The sequence below is a fragment of the Anser cygnoides genome, chromosome 2, assembly GCF_040182565.1.
Source record: "Anser cygnoides isolate HZ-2024a breed goose chromosome 2, Taihu_goose_T2T_genome, whole genome shotgun sequence".
NCBI classification, from domain to species: Eukaryota; Metazoa; Chordata; class Aves; order Anseriformes; family Anatidae; genus Anser; species Anser cygnoides.
Window position 1 is genome coordinate 102,637,312 of NC_089874.1, and position 19,563 is coordinate 102,656,874.

General features: G+C 36.3%; 1 protein-coding gene across 6 annotated transcripts in view; it reads left to right on the forward strand.

Annotated features, from left to right (window-relative positions):
• The window catches only part of NETO1 (neuropilin and tolloid like 1), a 74,955-nt gene that overhangs the window by 40,797 nt on the left and 14,595 nt on the right, over nucleotides 1–19,563 (forward strand). For all 6 annotated transcript variants that reach the window (XR_010829583.1, XR_010829584.1, XM_066992737.1 and 3 more), the window contains exons 5-7: nucleotides 1,012–1,053; nucleotides 1,160–1,287; nucleotides 13,219–13,447. Coding sequence is in view for 4 of the 6 variants with exons in the window: in XM_066992737.1 (XP_066848838.1) it covers nucleotides 1,012–1,053; nucleotides 1,160–1,287; nucleotides 13,219–13,447 (399 nt within the window). In the remaining 2 variants the exon portion in view is untranslated. The remainder of the gene's footprint in view (nucleotides 1–1,011; nucleotides 1,054–1,159; nucleotides 1,288–13,218; nucleotides 13,448–19,563) is intronic.

A 19,563-nucleotide genomic window follows, 5' to 3' on the forward strand; every position in this document is an offset into this window, starting at 1 on the left:
TGCAAGTAAATGTTTGACATTGATTTCAGAAGACCAGATCCTGCCAAATTTCAAGAAAAAAAAACTAAAGAGCGGTGGATTTCTTTTTTGTTCTCTTTCCCATGAAGATCGGGAAAATAACACAGAATTTTCATGTTAAATAGCATAATAGTGCAAGAGATAAAAACTCCAGAAAAGACTAGTCTATTTTGAGGAGATAATTGAAATAATTTAGCCCCTTTCACATTTCTGGTTTGGGGCAACATATTCAAACTGCAGCAAAATTTTATGAAATGTTGATTTGTCTATGGATAGCTGTTTATTGAGCCATAGATCCATGACCAAACTCATTTCATATAAGAGTTATATCTGGCTATAAAGGCATAATACAAAGCATCTCAGACAATAAATATTAACGTTTATCTTATCAAAAATAACACATGTATTAGACTTATTACCTTGTTAACACAGTAAATTCCATGGTAAATTCTTATGATATTTATTCCTGGAATACCAAATGGATTCCTCTGAGAAAGAAAGAGACTCCTCATTGTTGGTAGAGATGGTAGAGTATTCATAACCACAGAATGAAGTTGTGTTATAATAATGCTGTAAAATAAGCAAAGGGTTTCTGAATGGATTTGTAAATATATCTTTTTCATTAGACTGATATCTCTAATTTAACTGATGTTAAAACATAATGTGGGTAGCTGTGTGATGTTCTTGCTTTCTAGTGTGTACAGATTTTATTTTATTTTTTAATTCATTCCTCTGAAAGAGTGAGACAGAGAAAATTGTGACAAAAATTTTCAAAGCAGGATTTCATAATGGAAAAATATAAGAACTTTGCATGATAGTACCAACACTTTCTGCATTAATAATTAGTGCTATAGTTTTTAAACCTGTTGCAAAAAACCAAGTCACATTCAAAAGAAATAAATGTATAATTATATCACTGAAGTGTCCAATTTTACATTGACATTATATACAAGATATTGAACAAAACTAATTTTCTCTTTCTCAATTTTCAAGATCCCGATTTTAAGGACCTTGGAGTTTTGAAACCATTGCCAGGTTGGTATATTGGTTCTTCCTAAGACTTGGAAGCTTTTGCATTCTGTTGTAGAAAATATTTTTGTTTGCTGTTCAGGATTCATTTTTCTGGTATTTTGTTATTTAGTTTGTGAGTTTGAGATGGGAGGACCTGAAGGAATTGTGGAATCTGTACAAATTGTCAAAGAAGGAAAAGCTTCTGAAACTGAAGCAGTAGACTGTAAATGGTACATCAGAGCACCACCCAGATCCAAGGTCAGTCCTTTGTCCACTTGCTGATTTGCCACTTAATTTAAGAAATTGACTTTTCTAATATGCTGTGCATTTCTTAGTACAGACAGCTCTTGTTTAATAACTTTACAGCTTGAACTTGTAAACTGTTTTTTCCTTCTGCTGTTGAAAGGTAATTTGTCACCTCAATCAAAATAACCCTCTTTCTCTATAAATAATGACGTGGGCAGCATTAATGTGCTTTTTGTGCCATAAGTAATTTTCTTAAATTCATCTTTAATTTTGCTCATATATTTAAAGAATCAGTGTGTTTAGTTAAGTGGGAGGTGATCTTATCTAACATAGAGACTATTAATGGAAAACTGCTGGGTCCCTGAGATCATCGCTGTTTCTCATCTGGGAATGGTGAAAATGGAACCAAGGTAAATTAATGTTCCTATGTACAAGGTCTTTAGTTCCTTTGTTTTAGAACCACTGACAAAAAGAGAGAGTGTTCTTGTTTCTCTCCCACTGCGATCAGCAAAACAGGTCTTTGTAACACAGAGGACAGTGCTGCAATGAATTTAATGATTTTTTTTTTTTTTGATTTTGTTTGAGTTCGTCTCTTATCCATGGCTTATCAGTTATTATTTGGATTAATTGTTGCTGGCTATACTACTGTTTCTCCTCTCTGTAGTTGGAACAGCTCTGTGCTCCCACCTACTTTCATTTATTCTGCTAAAGACAACTCCCCAGTATATTTTTACTCTCTGTCTTTTATTGGACTAGAAAAGTTTTACAAGGTATAATTTTTATATCCACTAATCTCTGGATCTTTAAACAGGTATGGTTTTTGTGTGTAATCCCAGAGCAGACTGTACTGAATATATTAGACTGTTCCAGCACTGAATAGTGAATAAGCAAGATGAAGGGTTTCCAGTAGAGAAAAATGCATTAGTATCAAAATTTTTTCTGTTGTGAAAGTTTAGGTGTTGAACAGTTGGCTCATAAGACTAGAGATAAATTATTTCCAGAATAAGTTTTAGTCTCATATTTTTTACTTTTGGAAAATTCAATATTCATAAAAGTTTCCAATTAAGTAGATGAAGTTTCCAGAGTAAGTGACTATACATGTGAAATGACTGGACTAATTTATCAGTATTGCACGTTATATACTTAGATATTAGTTGGTAAGAAAACTGATAAACACATTATTAAAATATAGATTCAGTACAATTAAATAAGCTAATAAAATTCCCCCACAGTTTTAATTCCAGTCTGTGCTTAGTCGGTCAGATAATGTCATCATGACATTCTTACTTGATCTAACTCTAAAGTGCCACATGATTTAAAGTCCTCCTAGAAATGTCATATTTATTTATCTGTAGGATTTATCCACAGTTTAGTCCTGATGTAAAAGAGCAATATATGTAGCCACATAAATGTAACCACAACGTTTAACAGAAGTATGCCACACTACCACTGTCAATAGATGGTTTGTTCCTTGTGAATAGGTTACTGTGTGAATTTTTGTACTTGGATTTAGCTGTATTTCATCTCAAAAAGCATAGACTAGCTAAAGAGTATCTGGAAGGGAAAGCAATGAGAAAATTGTAAAAGGCATGAGGAAAGACCAAAAGTTTTTAAATATCACATTAAGGTTTTAGTGAAGGAGGGTGTTATGAGAAAGTATCTTAAATGTTTTAATAATGAGGAAGGGCTGCTCAGATGTCCATGGCTCAGAGAAGTCATGGTTCTGCACTGGAAAAAGGTAGATTCTGGTTAAATGTTAGGGAAAAAAAAAAAAAAAAAGTAGGGAGTGGATTATAAATGATTGGTTAAGGAGGTTTGTTCAGCCAGTATTGCTAACATTGTTAAAGTGGAGGTAAAATAAATAAATAAAGATAAATAAACAAATAAATATGAGACAAACATTACTAATCTTACCTTTAGAAAGAGGGGTGGGCTGGGTCATCTCCTGAAGAATCTTGTTCCCATCTTACAGAATTCCCTGGGTAAAAACATAGAACAATATAACAACACATAAATCAGCGTTTCCTAACATGAAAATGAAAGCTTTTTTGGTAAGGTAGGAAAAAAAGCCAATTTTGAAGCCTTGATTCAGTTTGAAGGACAACTAGTTTAGCATTTGAACTTTATTAGTCTGTTTTTCATATACACACATATATATGTGTGTTTATATACACAAACATATCTATGTCCATGGTGTTTTCACACTGGGAATATTTGAAAATATTCAGATATTAAGGAACAAATTAGTAGATAATTTTTGAAAAAATCATGAAAGAAGTAAGATCTATGTTAATCTTATTTATAGGTCTGAATTCTGTTGTCCATATTTTACAGTCAGCTTCCTTTGTGCTTATCTACCCTTGAATTAATGACATATTCAGTACAATGTCAGTGACATCATTCTAATTTATAGCAGCTTCCACCTATGAAAACAGGCTTTCCAGCTAGGAACAGTAAGAACTCAACAACTGTCTTAATATCTACATGCTCCTGTACTCTGAGCTGTACAGTTTGTTACTGGGAACTATGCCTAAAAGGTCAGTGTTTCTCAGACAGAATTTGGGTTGGATCCTTACATTTTAGTTTCTTAAACTGTGCTAGAGTCTGAGCTGTTTTCAATTTCATTTGGCTTAAGCTCATCTAATCTAAACTCTCTGCAGAAGGAAGATACAAGTCCCTTCCATGGTTTGCAATTTCAGATTCAAGCCTAGTGTGAGCTCAACATGTATGCAATGAGATCAGTCAGGGTGTATGAACTTGAGAGCTCTAAGCCTGAACTTCAACCTGACACTCTGGGTGTAACATTGCTGCTACTCTCAGAAAGCTAGAGTGGGACAGAGAACAGTACATTTCTTGCACATGCTTAAAATACTGAGTCATCACAGATCACCTTGTAGCACAAAAATTAAAATGCTGAAAATGCATGCAGAACTGAAACTTTCTGGAAGTGCAGAAGACAGCAGAACGCAGCTAAAACACAACTTCAATCTTCATGCAGACTTGCAGCCTTATTTTTGATAGTGACGGATTGCAAAGCATGTGATTAGTGCATTCATTTGAAGTCAATTCCTGCTGAGTAAGATAACTGTGAACCTGGAGTTCAGAAATACTGGGGGTTCTGTACTACATGTAGAAGTAGATTTCAATCAATAGAGAACAAGACTGGCAAATAAAGAAGAGAGCTGCTGACTGAATGTGTCAACCTACTCAGAACAATAAAGAGGTAAAAGAACCTCTCCATTCCAAGATACTTGGCCCTTCACTGCAAAACAAATGCCAAAAGATAAATTAGATAAGTTTATTGCACTGGGATTTCAAAAACTTTGGAATCATCATTGGCTACAGCTGTGGATAAACAAAGAATCCTTTATTTGTGAATAGAAAATTAGAAAATTAAAATAATGATGACAAGCAATGTCAAGGCACATGCAAGACAAAGAGGTGATCTGAGACAGTCAGCATGGCTTCATCAAGGGCAAATTGTGCCTGACCAATCTGGTGGCCTTCTATGATGGAATGACTGCGTCAGTTGACAAGGGAAGACCGACCAACATCATCTACCTGGACTTCTGTAAGGCCTTTGACACAGTCCTACATGACATCCTGATCTCCATATTGGAGAGACATGGATTGATGGGTGGGCCATTCAGTGGATAAGGTATTGGCTTGAAGGTTGCACCCAGAGAGTGGTGGTCAATGGCTCTATGTCCAGGTGGAGGCCGGTGATGGGTGGTGTCCTTCAGGCATCTCTCCTGGGACTGGTACTATTTAAAACCTTTATCAATGACCTAGACAGTGGGATCAAGTGCACCCTCAGCAAGTCTGCAGATGACACCAAGCTGAGTGGTGCAGTTGATACAACAGAAGGAAGGGATGCCATCCAAAGCGAACTAGAGAAGCTTGAGAAGTTGACCCCCATGAACCTAATGAGGTTCAACAAATCTAAGTGTAAGGTTCTGCACTTGGGTCAGGGCAATCCCAGACATGAGTATAGACTGTTAGAAGATCTCATTGAGACCAGCTCTGCAGAGAAGGACTTGGGGGCTCTGGTGGATGAAAAGCTTGACATTAGCCAGCACTGAGCACTTGAAGCCCAGAAAGCCAACTGCATCCTGGGCTGCATCAAAAGAGGAGCGGCCAGCAGGTCAAGGAAGGTGATTGTCCCCCTCTACTCAACCCTTGTGAGGCCCCCCTACTGCATCCAAGTCTGGGGCCCCCAGCACAAGAAGGATGTTAATCTGTTCGAGTGGGTCCAGAGGAGGGCCACAAAGATGATCAGAGGGCTGGAGCACCTCTCCTACGAAGAAAGGCTGAGACCGATGGCGCTTTTCAGCCTAAAGAAGAGAAGGCTCTGGCGTGACCTTATTGCAACTTTTCAGTTCTGAAAGGGGTCTTATAAAAAAGATGGAGAGCAACTTTTTGCTCACTCAGATAATGACAGGATAAGGGGGAATGGTTTTAAACTAAAAGGTGAAAAGATTTTTATTAGATGTTAGGAGGGAATTCTTCACTCAGAGGGTGGTTAGGCAGTAGAACAGGTTGTCCAGAGAGGTTGTGGATTCCCCACCCCTGGAAGTGTTCAAGACCAGGTTGGATGAGGCCCTGGGCAACCTGATGTAGTGGGTGGCATTCTTGCCCATGGCAGGGGGGTTGGAACAAGATGATCTTTAAGGTCCCTTCCAACCCGAGCCATTCTATGATTTTATGACTCTATGATTTTCTTACTTTCTGTTTGGGGTGAAAAGGTAGAGGAAAAGATTAACAGGAAACATTTTTCTGTTTTGGATATGTCAGCAGAGTTTGACAAAGTTCCATAGAAAGAAAATGTATGTTTGTGATCATGTGGTGCTCCCTTTGGTGGTAGCTTCCCCAGCAAGCTGCCATCATATTGTGCTTAGTCCTTGAGTGGTTTTGTAGGGGAAAAACCTAATCAATGAAACAAACAAACAAACAAACAAAAAACACACGCACCAAAAAAAAAAAAAAAAAAACAAGAAACAACAAATAGAATTTGATGGTAAAAGTAATAAAATATTTACAAAGATGATGTTCTGATTAAAACTAAAAAGCTAATTACACAAAGTGATGCCTAATTCTGGCACCCCACCTGAGTTTGCTACTAGGCAAAGAGGAGATCTCTGCAGGTTATAAGATGCAAGACTTAATAACAACCTTAAGAAACTGCAAGCTTAACTAACAAGGATCTAGTTTTGACATGTTGTCACAATATCCTTAAACCTGGGTTGTGTATGACTGGTGATTACTGAGGGGGTTAAGGTGAAGACAGCTGTAGGGCTGGGATATGGCCAACAAAGAGAGATTGGCAGGCCTATCCATGGTGGCCACAGCGTGGTGACAGACAGGCTTGGCTTGAGAGACTTCTTGAGGAGAAAGACTTGGGGGTACCAGTGGCTGAAAAACTCAACACCAGCCAGCAATGTGCACTTGCATCCCAGAAAGTTAAATGTATTCTGGGCTGCATTAAAAATAGTACAGGTAATAGGTAAAGGGAGGTGATTCTCCCTCTCTGCTCTGCTCTTGGAGACCCCACTTGGAGTACTGAGTTCAGCTCTGGGGCCCTGAAGAATAATTATTTTTGCACAATCTGTTTAAAAAAAAAATGGTTTCCTAGGCCAACACACTGGAGGTATTATCTGCAAATCACATAGAGCTGAACAAGACACAGAATAAAGCAAATACTGTAACTGGTCACTGAGCAGTAGGGAAGGACATAAAACCATTTACCCCAGTCTTGTGCTTGCAAAAAAACTGACTGAACCTAGAAGCTTAATATACAAAATCTGTAAGTTAGGCTCTGTTGAAAGTTTTTGTCTCACATCTTAAATACTTTTGGCAGTTGAACGATGGTTTTTTGTTAATTTGTTTTGGTTTGTTTGTTTTATTTTGATGCAATATAAGGGACTGGATGTCTGTGCACATATATTAAGTCTGATATGCTAGGATAAGGTTTGAAGCTTCTCCTGACTGGTCTGATCAATCATGTTGTCAGCACTAACCTTCAGAGATTGATTAAAAAGCAGAACTCATCAAAAGTGATTCACTATGAAGAGATTATAATCTGACTCTTTTACTGAAGTGATATATTATTCATAGTTTACAAACCTTTTTTTTTTTCTTCTAATATATGCAGAGTTTTCTGTCATTTTCAAATTTAAATAAAATAGTAAAACTTTTCCAATATTTCCTTTTTCTTTATTATGATGACAATACAAACCTTAAAAGTGACAACTATTTAAACTAGAATGTGACTGAGTGTAAATTATATATGCCACAGTACAGTGAGGATTAATCAGTTTTGTTGTGAATGGCATTGGCACTTGTAGCGACATCTCAAACCTCTGTAAAAGTTAATACTTGTACACTAGCAGTCTGTTCTTCTAAATAATGTGGATTTGATGATTTGAGGAAAGTGTCTTATTAAAACTTTACAAGTAAAATGTGAAAGAAGATACAGACGTTATACTTCTTTCAAATAAGATATTCTCTTCAACAAGAAAGTACTTGTTATGCTAATATGATGTGTCAGTACCTACAGAAATATTAACATTCCAAAAGTTCTCATTAACATCAGTGGAAGAAGATTTAATGAAGACAGTGGATGGTATTTGAATTTGTGATCTCCTTTTTGTTCATTTATTTGCTTTTGTTGTGAACAAAGTTCATTATCTACTGCTGGTAGAAGTAATGACTAAGTCCATAGAAAATGAAATAACCAGAATGGTTATCCATATCCATATGGATATTTTTTTCTCACACTTTATATTTAATTCCTTTTAGTGAGATCCACATGCCAGTGAAAGTAATGAAAATTTTGCCATTGATTTCAAAAAACTGTGCATCAGGAATATTTTGCATTTAATAAAGTTTTGTTATATAATCAGTTTTATTCTTTCCTTGTGGATCCCAATTTATTAGCAATTTTCTCTGCCAGTGTTGGTCTTACACCCAGTGACAGCAACAACGGCAAATATATTGTAATAAGACCATAAAAATTGGCAGAAGTGTAAAGATGCAATTAAATTACTTTCAGCTCTTTAAAACAAAATCTGATTCAATATTATGATGTCAGCTTGTATTATCAGTTCCCAGTTTTAAAAAAATGTACTCCAGCCTTAATCTATAGGTCTAATCTAAATAAACTTAAGTAAACGTATTTCAGGTAACCTTGGATCAACTCTTCATTGTTTTATATAAAGTTTTGGGCATAGTTAATATGGAAAGTAAATTCCAGCTCAACTCAGAATATCACAAGTTTATTTTCTCTAATTTATGAAACTTCATGCCATTGTAGAAGGTGACATTTTTCTTCTGAAGAATGGACATAGATTTTTAAGCCAACTATTAATTTCCAGTACCTATCAAATCTATCTATGTATAATGAACTTATCTGAATTTATCACACACAAAAATTAACTGGTGTCACCAAAAGCAGAATTCAGTCTTGGGAAGAGCTTAAAGTGTTGGCTTCTTCACTGAAACAATCAAAGTGAAATGCTAAGCTATTGTTCTCTTTATTCCTTCTCAACATTTATAACTGCCTACTCTGAGAAATATTTTATTATTTTAAAAAGCTAGCATGCCACCAGAAGCTAAAGAATGTCAAAGGATGAGCCCAAAGTAAGACTTTGGCTGTACTGTTATAAGAACAGTCTATTTAAACAGATTAGGAATAATTGATGAATGCTGGAAACTGTTGTGAGACCTGGTATTTTATAATAGAGAGGATTTGTTCACATTTCTTGTAAGAATGAAGACTGTTATAAATTAAATCTCAATACTGAAATGGTACACCATGTACAGACATATATGTGTGCTTAAATGTATATATGCACAAATACATATAAATGTATATTTATAAGACTGCAGGATAAAAAAAGAGAGCAAGCAAACAAAAGTGAGAGTTCCTTGCCCCATTTATTTATTTATTTATTTTTCCTGGAGTAGGTTAAGAGTTTTCCTGAACAGTGGAATAAGATAAAAGTATGATCTATGTACATTATATTATATCTGTATGGGCTATTAAACATGCATATAGTCTATTATACATATGGTATGCATGATATGCATATAAGGTATAAAAACAAATTCTCATGACAATAGTGTATCAGAAGCCTACTGTGCTTTCCTATGAGACATGTTCATCTGAGAGTACATGCACAGATGTACTTCATTACTTGGAAAACAGTCGTGTATGCAATATTGCACATAATCAGCTGCTGAAGGTTTTTATTCAATTGAATTTTATTCAATGACTTAGACAAAGGGATAGAGTCTACCCTCAGAAAGTTTGCTGACGATACAAAGCTGGGAGGAGTAGCTGACACACCAGAAGGCTGTACTGCCATTCAGTGAGACCTGGACAGGCTGGAGAGTAGGACAGAGAAGAACCTGACAAGGTTCAACAAGAACAACTGTAGAGTCTTGCACCTGGGTAGGAATAACTGTATGCATCAGTACAAGTTAGGGACTGACCTGCTGGAGAGGAGCTCTGCAGAGAAGGACCTAGGTGTCCTGGTGGACAACAGGTTGGCCATGAGCCAGAATTGTGCCCCGGTGGCCAAGGTGGCCAATGGCATCCTGGGGCGCATTAAAATAATGTGGCCAGCAGGTTCAAGGAGATTATCCTCCCTTTCTACTTTGCCCTGGTGAGGCTACATCTAGAATACTGTGTCCAGTTCTGGGCTCCCCAGTTCAAAAAAGATAGGGATCTTGTAGAGAGAGTCCAGAGGAGGGCCACAAAGATGATTAAGGGCCTGGAGCATTTCCCGCATGAAGAAAGGCTGAGAAATCTATTGTCTGTTCAGCCTGGAGAAGAGAAGACGGGGAGGTGATCTGATCAATGTTTATAAATATCTAAACTGCAAGAGGCCAATGGATGGGACAGACTGTTTTCAGTGGTGTGCAGTGATAGGACAAGGGGCAATGGCCAAAAACTGGAACACAGGAAGTTCCATACAAACATGCATAAATACTTTACAGTAAGGGTCACAGAGCACTGGAACAGGCTGCCCACAGAGATTGTGGAGAAGCATCTCCCTTCTCTGGAGATATTCAAGACCTGCCTGGAAGCTTTCCTGTTCAACCTACTGTAGGGAACCTGCTTTTAGTAGGGGGGTTGGACTCAATGATCTCCAGAGGTCCCTTCTAACCCCTATGATTCTGTGATTGCATTAGTGGTGACAAAGCTGGTAAGCACTGAATTGCCAGGCTCAGAAGCAGGAAGTGGAAGAAAGAAAACTAAAATGCAAATTTAACTCTCCATTCTAAGTGAAATATTATGCAGAGTTGGACTATTTCAGCAGCTTTACAGGAGAGGCTAGGAGCCAGGGTTTCACAGTGCCTGTTAGGCTCTTGTTTGAGCAGGAGTGACTGGTCTCTACGACACAGGAAGCTGTTCTCCAGAGTGTCCCAATTATGGCAAGTTGATGGATGTGTGCATGGTCCTGCTTTCCCTCTATGGGAATACAACCCTCCCTCTTGCAAAATCTTGCCCTGCAGGACAATGATGTGCCTGTACCAGCTGGATACTAGGAGCCACTAAAACAAGAGGGCCCTGTCAAACCACTGGAATGAGGAGTAAAAGCTCTTTTCATACTGCCCATCCCAGTTCTGCATGGCTTCACTTGAATCTCTCACTGGTCCAGAATTCTTGTCTGAACATTTCCCACTGGACTTTTGCTGCTGGAAGTGAAGTTCAGCCATCTGCCTGGTGGCCATGGAAATGGCTGATATTGTATAAATGGAAAAGATCAGCAGACACACTGAAGATTGGGATGACCTGAGGGGCTAAAGTCATCAGACATCAGTAGGACATAATGCTCTAAATAGCTGGAGAACAGCAAGAACAAGAATTTGGAGCACAAGAAGGAGGAAAGAGTCAAATTCCTGAGCACCTATTGAAGGGAGGAAAACAGTACAGAATGAAAGAGAGATTTTCAAAGGGATATAGCCAGTGCAGAGAAACTTCAGAACTACACTCCCTGTACTCAACAGATTTAAGAATTCAAAACAAGCTTTTAAGTATGACTTTGCCAAGGCAGCAGGTGACTTGTTTTAACAGGAATGGAACTGTATGCCCCCCAGTAGGAGAGGAAATGGCAAGACATTTCAAGACAATACATTTATAAAATTGGTGGATACTGTGAGAAAATTTCAGCAATGCTGGATGACAGAACTCATAATTTTTCATTCCACTGCAAGAGTGTAACAAGTAATACATAATAATAATAATAAACACTACGAAAAGTATTTCTTCACATTTGATTTTTGCTGTCTGAAGATTATTACTTTATGTATTGCTGTTAAACATTCCATTTTGTAGTGATCAATAGAAGCAGCTTCCTTAATTTATAGCATTTAAAAACAAAAGGGGGGGCTGGTGGAAGAAGTATGAAAGAAGGATTCACTTAACTACTATTTAATTAAAATATGTTTCTCACATTTCTTTTGGAGGATGGGAATGTTGGAACAAAATTAAGATCTGCTGTAAGAAATAACATGCTAGAGAAAGGTCAGGCAGGAAAAATTTAGTATACTAAATTTCATATGCTAGTAAAAATTGTCTTGCAAATATTCACTTCAAAGAGACCAGCTGCAAAGCATAACAAGGAAAAAAATGTACTATTATACAGTATCTAAAAAAAATCATTTAAAAATCTGAGCTGTTTTTAAGCAGCATCAAACTTCTTAATAGTACATAATTCTCAAACCATGTGAGTTCTAATATATCAACAACGTGAAGTGTTGAGCCCTGTATGCTGCTAGGCTATGCTGTTTGTGTACTTTATGTGAATTCAGAAGATTTTTAAACAACTGTTCTGTGCATGGAAAGAGCTACCTGAAGTTAATAAGACCATTTGTAAAGAAGTAAGTAGATCTGATCTGTAATACAGTGGAGTCCTTTTTTGGTTATTTTTCAAGATGCATACAGCTGGGTGCTGAGTATATTTTCTTTTCATGCTATTTCTGCCCTCCTCCACCTTTCTGTATCATTCTCATGAGGTGTCATGGGTGCCCTTAGCAGTTTGAATATGTACTGTATGTCTACTGAAAATGGTACTAGTTTCCCTGTTACTGGAATATTTGATGTTCCTCATATTAGCAATTGGTTTTAAAATGAGTGTGTTTTCCTGTTAAAGTGCATATTGAGTTGTGTATCAAATAATATCATTTTCTTCCCACCCATGCTTCCTTTTAGGTGGGTTTAAAGAGTTCTTTGTAAAGGACAAGACATCTACTACATTTATGGGATAACTTAACTGGTATGCAAGAGACATTTCCTTAGGAAACTTTCTAGGTTTCTAGCAGTTTCCATGAAATACTCTTGATTTCGTCCCTGTTAAATTATGAAGATATATATACCATACAGGCTTTGTTTAGAAAAGCTGAAATGGTAGCCAAGTTGCTTGAGGAAACGTGAAAAGATTAATGATTGAGTTCTGCCTGGCTCCCAGCTTCTCACTTCCTGAATCAGTGTAGCTGAGACATATCACAAAGATGACACATATTGACTCTGGGGAGGGAGCAGCAATTATTTGCCTTATTATTTTCCATGTCAGGGAAGTAATAGAGCAATACTGTGCCAGTAAAAGAAGAAATTTCTAGCTTGTCTGCCCTTCAGCTTGAAGGACTGTTGTACACACTTCTCATGGAGAAAGAAAAGAAAAATCTGGATCTTCCACTAGATTCTACTTTGAAGTAAGACAAAGTACAAGGAAGAATAAACTGTGCTCACTTTCTGTATTAATACCCATCCAGGAAAATGACCAGGAAATGAAAATTCTGGATCTCCAGCTCCAGAAAAATTATTTTGATGTTGTTGTGTAGTCTTTCTCTCACAACACTGAGCAATGTCGTTTAATGTTTGTTTAGCCATTTTCAAATGTGTCTACATGTTGCCTTTTTTGTTTGTTTGCATCATAGATATACTTGCGATTCTTGGACTATGAGATGCAGAATTCCAATGAATGCAAAAGGAATTTTGTCGCTGTTTATGATGGAAGCAGCTCTGTGGAGGATTTAAAAGCGAAGTTTTGCAGCACTGTTGCTAACGATGTAATGCTGCGGACGGGTCTCGGTGTGATCCGCATGTGGGCAGATGAAGGCAGTCGAAGCAGCCGATTCCAGATGCTCTTCACATCTTTCCAAGAACGTAAGACCTTAATTAACATGCCCACCTTTCAGTTTGTTAAATGACACTAGTCCCACAAACTGCTAATGTTTTCTTCATGCAGAGTAAGGATGAGTAAGTAACATCAAAGGATGCTCCTGAACAATCTATGCAAATCACCAGAACAGAATCCATGCATAGTGTGCAATAATTTGTAACAAAGTAAGTAGAGCCGAGGATTCAGAGACAGAAAGATGGGTATAGCTAGTCACAATGACCACAACTTACCTGATCCCCAAGATACTAGTCCACTCTGTCTCAGTTTTCCTCTACACAATTGGAAAATAATACAGCTCTGAAGGATTTTATCAAGCCTCGTCCTTTTCTATGATTTTGATTTTTTTAAATCTTACAATGATGGGCACTTGAAAAACACCTTATGATTATTTTATCATAGATGATGAATATGTTTGTTCATATGCCAGAATGCATATATCAATAAACACATATCAGATAGTTTTAAGCAAATAATTAATGGTGGTTTTGTTGTTGTTGTTGTTGATATATGTATATGCATATATATATAGTAACATAAGCTATCTGAAAGCTTAAATGATATCTCTGTTTACAAACATAATATTCTCCCTATGCAGATTGCATTCATTTACATTTATATTCATTTACATTCATTTATATGATTTTTGAGTTCAAGTAATAGGAGAAGTAGCCTTTGAAAGAAAAAAAAAAAAAAGCTACTTATTGCCAATTTGAAAAACAAACAAAACCCCATCAGACCCAATAATCTCATTCACGGAAAACGATTAATTCAGTTAAACACCTGTGAAAGATATTGGTTTGTTTTCTTTAATGGAAACAATGCATAGATGGTCTCTTGAGGAAGGAGTATAAGCATTTATTTTCACATGCTGTTTCTTTTTCTTTTTTTTCTTTTTTTTTTTTGTTTTTGACTTGTGCATCACAAGTTTCACAGAAGATTTCTGTGTGACTGTGTTACTGAAATGAAGGCACACTCCTACCAAGCATATTCTTCATCTGTATTCTGTGTGTGTGTGTACTCTGCAATGAGGCAATGAGACTCTGTTGAGAACAGCCTCCATAATTCCTTAATTATGGCTTTGATTAAAAAATTTCTGACACTTTGCATGCTTGAAACTGCATATGCCTCTGTAGTCTCACACTGCAGCCTTAGGGTGTGTTATGTTTTTCTTGTCTGCAAATCAGGCCAGGGTCTAAATGATACTGAGAACCCTCAATTGAGATGATACTGTCCTTTTCTCATTTCTGCAACTGGGGATGTCTTGAATATTCAAGATCTGATTTTTTTTTTTCTTCATGAAGCATCCTGATCTGTTACCTTAGAAACAACTGCATAGACACTGGAGGTTCACAGCATTAAAAGAATTAGAGAGTGAAACACTATGATGACTAACCTGAGATGAGGGTTTGCATAAGTGTGTGTTTGCAAGGCTTCATATTTTAAAAGAAAATAAGGACAGATATATATATATTTTTTTCCTTATAGCATTCCTAATATGGTTATTTGACATACTACAGCTCATGAGCTACTCTGTTCTTGTAAACAGCTAACGTTTTATAATGTATTCTGACTGGGAGGTTAAAAATGATGTGTCGTCTGTAATTTTACTGTGCAAAGTTGTTGCAGACTAAAAGCTGTAAATTTACAAAGGGTGAAATTGTGCTTTGAGATGTCTACACAGCCTGATCATAAATATTAGGGAAAACTGCATCTGTGTTTTTAATGCTGTAAGCTGATGTTAAAGGTTTAAAGGTGATGACAACTGTACTTTCTATGCCATGTCAGCTGTCCATAAGTTCTGTCCTATACTGCAAATTGGTGTTGACTGTAAGAAGTAAGGTAGAGCAGATGTCCAGTCTGAGCAGAGTGAGACACAGCACATAGCATGCAAACTGTGAGGTCTTTCAGTAACATGTGGGAATAATTAAATCATCTGCGTGGAAAAGAAGGAATGTCAGACTTCATTCAGGGAGATAAGCATCAAGCAACAGACACCTGTGTCCCTGCAAAAATGCAGGGACAAAGAAAGAGGGAAAAAAGCTAGTTTGTTCACTAAGAGCTGTGGGGGAAGAAAAAAAAAAAAAAAAGATATTTTTACTGTGAAAGAGTGACAAAGTAAAAGTTCTTTTTTATTGTTGCTGTGGTAATGACCAGGAGGTGTTGTTATGTGTAGCTCCTCAAGTTCCTCTCCTTAGTATGGGGTACTGTCTGTAGAGTTAAGTGAGACTGAGTCCACTGTAGTCCTCTGTTACACAAAGCTCTGTGAATTGGAAGTGTGGGGTGTTTTTGTTTGTTTTGTGGAAACAGAAACAGGCTACTTAGCCTGAGGAATCTTTTCTTCCTGTCTAAGTCTGTTCAGTGTAAATTCTTGTTACAGAGCTGTTTCCTGGGGACTTGACATTTGTGTAGAACAGAGAAATCTTAAAGAGATTTATTATATGATTATTTTCATATGGTTTGATCAGCGCTCTCCAATTTCATCTGAAATATATGTATATATGTTTTTTGTTTTTTTTCCTCCCCTCTAGAAAGTGGTCTTACAAGTTTCCAAACCTCTAGTGGTGATGCTCTGCAAAGCAGAAGTGCTGTAAATATATCTCAAGAAAAAACAGGCATACAATGCAAGAAGTTGTTAAATTTACTACTCCAGAAAATCAGTAACGGTTCTTACATCATAAAAGTAGCAGTAGAGCTCTAATCAACTTTTAGCAAACAAATAATTCTTAATAGCTGATAAGGTACAATGATGATAGATATTTTGTGGTCAGTATTATCAGCTATTCCAAATATATATTTTTTTCTGTTCATGCCCTTACCTTTTCAATCTTTTATACAACCTGTAATCATATACATTTACTTCATACTTTTCTGTATGGTAGTATGTTAGTCACTGTCTACAATAGATTTCAAATAGGAAATACATTAATTTAAGAATCAGAGAAAGAAAAAAGAAAGAAATCTGGTATCATCAAAAGGCATATGTTCATCTGGTAAGAGGACTTGAAAAATGAATCCATGTTTTTTCACCTACTAACTGTTCATTTCACTTTCCACGTTTGTGACAGCGATCTCCAGCCTGATTAATGACAGACTTGCTATACTTACAGCTTCTTCAAAGAGCTGTTCCTGAGCAGGCACACCTACGCTTTAAAAAGCAGTTTCATAAAACCAGGGCATAGGGGATAAGAGAAAACCCCTCTATATGCAGAGCACACAAGATGCTTATTCTCTCACCTGTGACAGCTATTTGGTAGCACTGCTTGGCTCTATATCCACAACTCTTTTTTTTTTTTTTTTTTAAATACAAACAGAAAAATATTATTCCTTCTCTTATTTTGTTGCCACTTTGAGTTTTAAAGGTGTTTTTAAAGCCCTATCTCATGATGTTTTCTTAAAGGAGCACAAATTCTATTATAATTGCTTTCTTTTTATTAACAAAACCCATATTTAGATAGAAATCTAATGCTATGTTTAGAGGAGTAGTGCACAGCTTTATAGAGTAACAGCAGTCAAGTCCTTATTTACAGCCATAATCCCTGAAGATGATCATCCCAGCATGGGCAATTTTCTAATAGGTAAAAGACTCTGTAGGTATTCAGTATTAATGGCTGTGTTTATTGTGATAATGCAAAAGGAACAACTGAAAAAAGGAACAGCAATGCGATCAGTGCACTACATGCAAAGAGATAGTTTTCACGTGGAAGGACTTAAGAGTGTAAATAGATTACGGCCTTCTTGGTTTTGTTCCCTGCTTCCACACACATATATAAAAGAAATCATTGTGATTGCCTCCTTAATGGTGAATACTCATCTGTGATTTTTCTGCCCCTCTGTTATATCTACAGCTATCTGTAGTCAAAAACCCTCACTGGCTAAGCAACCCTATGCCTCTCTGTTCCTGAACAAAATAGGTGTCTGTGGTGCCTAGAGTGTATAAATTGAACATTGAATGGAGCTCTGAGCACACACTACTGAGCTGACAGTCTCTACTGATCTCATATTGACATGTGTCTGGTATTAACACTCAGAAAACATTGTATTTATTTTGAACAGAGTTGTCTGAAGGTGGCTGAGGAGGAAAATTCAGAATTAAACACATTCCATTTTCAAGTATCTAATAGCTATATTTTAATAAGATTTTTTCATTAGTGGCAAATGAAAAGACAAGTAATTTTACTTCAGATAACACAATTTAGTGTGCATTACTAAAACCATTGTAATAATTTTATTATTTTAAGAAAGTAAGTGAAACTGTCTGTCAGCATGACTGATGGACTTTTCCTTGGGGAGGCTGAGAGAAAACTTCTTCTGTTTCAAAGATGATTTGAGGAACATCTGAAGAATTTCATTTTTCTTTTGCTTGTGAAGAAAAGAAAGCTCTATTTTTCAGTAAGGAACAGTGGGAAATTCCAAATGATCTATGCCTAAAGAATTAATGTGCAGAGCATGATGCAATAAGCTATCTTGAGAACATGAGGAGTAGGTGTGAAATGTGTAATGAGTTCAGCGGAAATTATTTTTCACATCTAACCATTTTTCAGACTTCAGAATTTTCCCATTCACCCTCAGGAGAAAGCAAGACCTCTCAAGAAATGTTATGACAAGAATGGAAGGGGTGGAGATAGAGAAGCCTGAAAATAGTAAGTAGAATAGGGCATTCATCTAAGATTAAGGAGTCCCGGACTGAAATCCCTACCCTGAAATGGACTCAAAGCGCAAGCCCACAAAATTCAGTGAAGTGAGACATAGACACCCAAGCTAGCTTGCTCAGATCTAGTGCACACCTCAAACAGAAGGTGTGGAGTTAATGCTAACTCTACATGGTGCTTACAAACAGTGTAAATACACCAGGGAAGGCTGAAGTAGAACAGCTAAGCTTCACACCAGGTCCACAGCAAGTCGGCTTTTGACTTAATCATGTAAAAATATTTTTACACCACCATGTCTGCATTTTATACCCAAAGTATCCTCACTCCCCGGAATTATGCACAGCACACACACACAGATAATGTATTTTGTTATTAATGCCACTACATCACGATCTAATAATTATTAATAGCACAAATAATGTTTGCTGTAGTGCTGTATAAATATTGCTATTTTATTTTATAAATGGCCATATACCACTTGCAATTATTTATTTTACTGCCCTAGTGAAAGCAGTATTTTCTTGGAAAAAAATATAAAATGTGAATTTTTAGTCCATATTACTTTGTAAGCATGGCATATGGAGGAACTATTAATGCTCTTTATGTTCCTCTGCCTTAGGGCTATTCAGGATTAAAAGAAGTTGTGATCATTTTTCATTAGTAAATGAAAAAGTATGGATTATTAACTCCATGTGCATTCCCAGAACCTTCTAATAGTAATAAGATATAGACAACTCCATTGGCTCAATTTTTTTAACTTTGAAAGCAGTAACCTTCAAACATTGAATCCAGGCTTTTTTGAATACTGGTATGGTACCTTTCTGGAAATATGATTATTGTAACAATCCTCTAATCTCCTAGTTTGTCCCCATTAGAAACAAAAATATATTTACAAGTCAGCAAACATAAATAATATAATTAGTCTAGGATTTTTTTAAGTATAGGTTTTCTAAATCTGAAAAATTCACTGGGTTACCAACTCCATTCCTGTTAACACACTTGCTTATACATGTTCTAGGATAAGTGCTCCATCTTGTGTTCAGTATAAATACTTGTTGAAAAGTGGAAGACACTACGTTGGTTTTTTCCGTAACTAAAATATCTGTTTGTGTATTAAGATACCAGTTATACCTACACACAGATATAAAAAAATTAAAGATCATATTTAAATTTAAAATGAAGGGAAAGGTTTTGAAGGTTTATATGTATATATATGTCTCTCTATATTTAATTTTATATATATCATAATTTTACAATAAAATAATATATGGTTCAAATCCAAATTGGAAAAAGACCTTTTGGTATATATATATTTTTTATTGGCACTTTAATTAAATTACAATATTTCATGCTGTAAAAGTCCGATGTTTTATGAAAAATTTACTGTAGTTAAAATACACCAATGTGAGTTATATGAATAGTTAAAATTTGCTCACTTCTTTTCATTATCA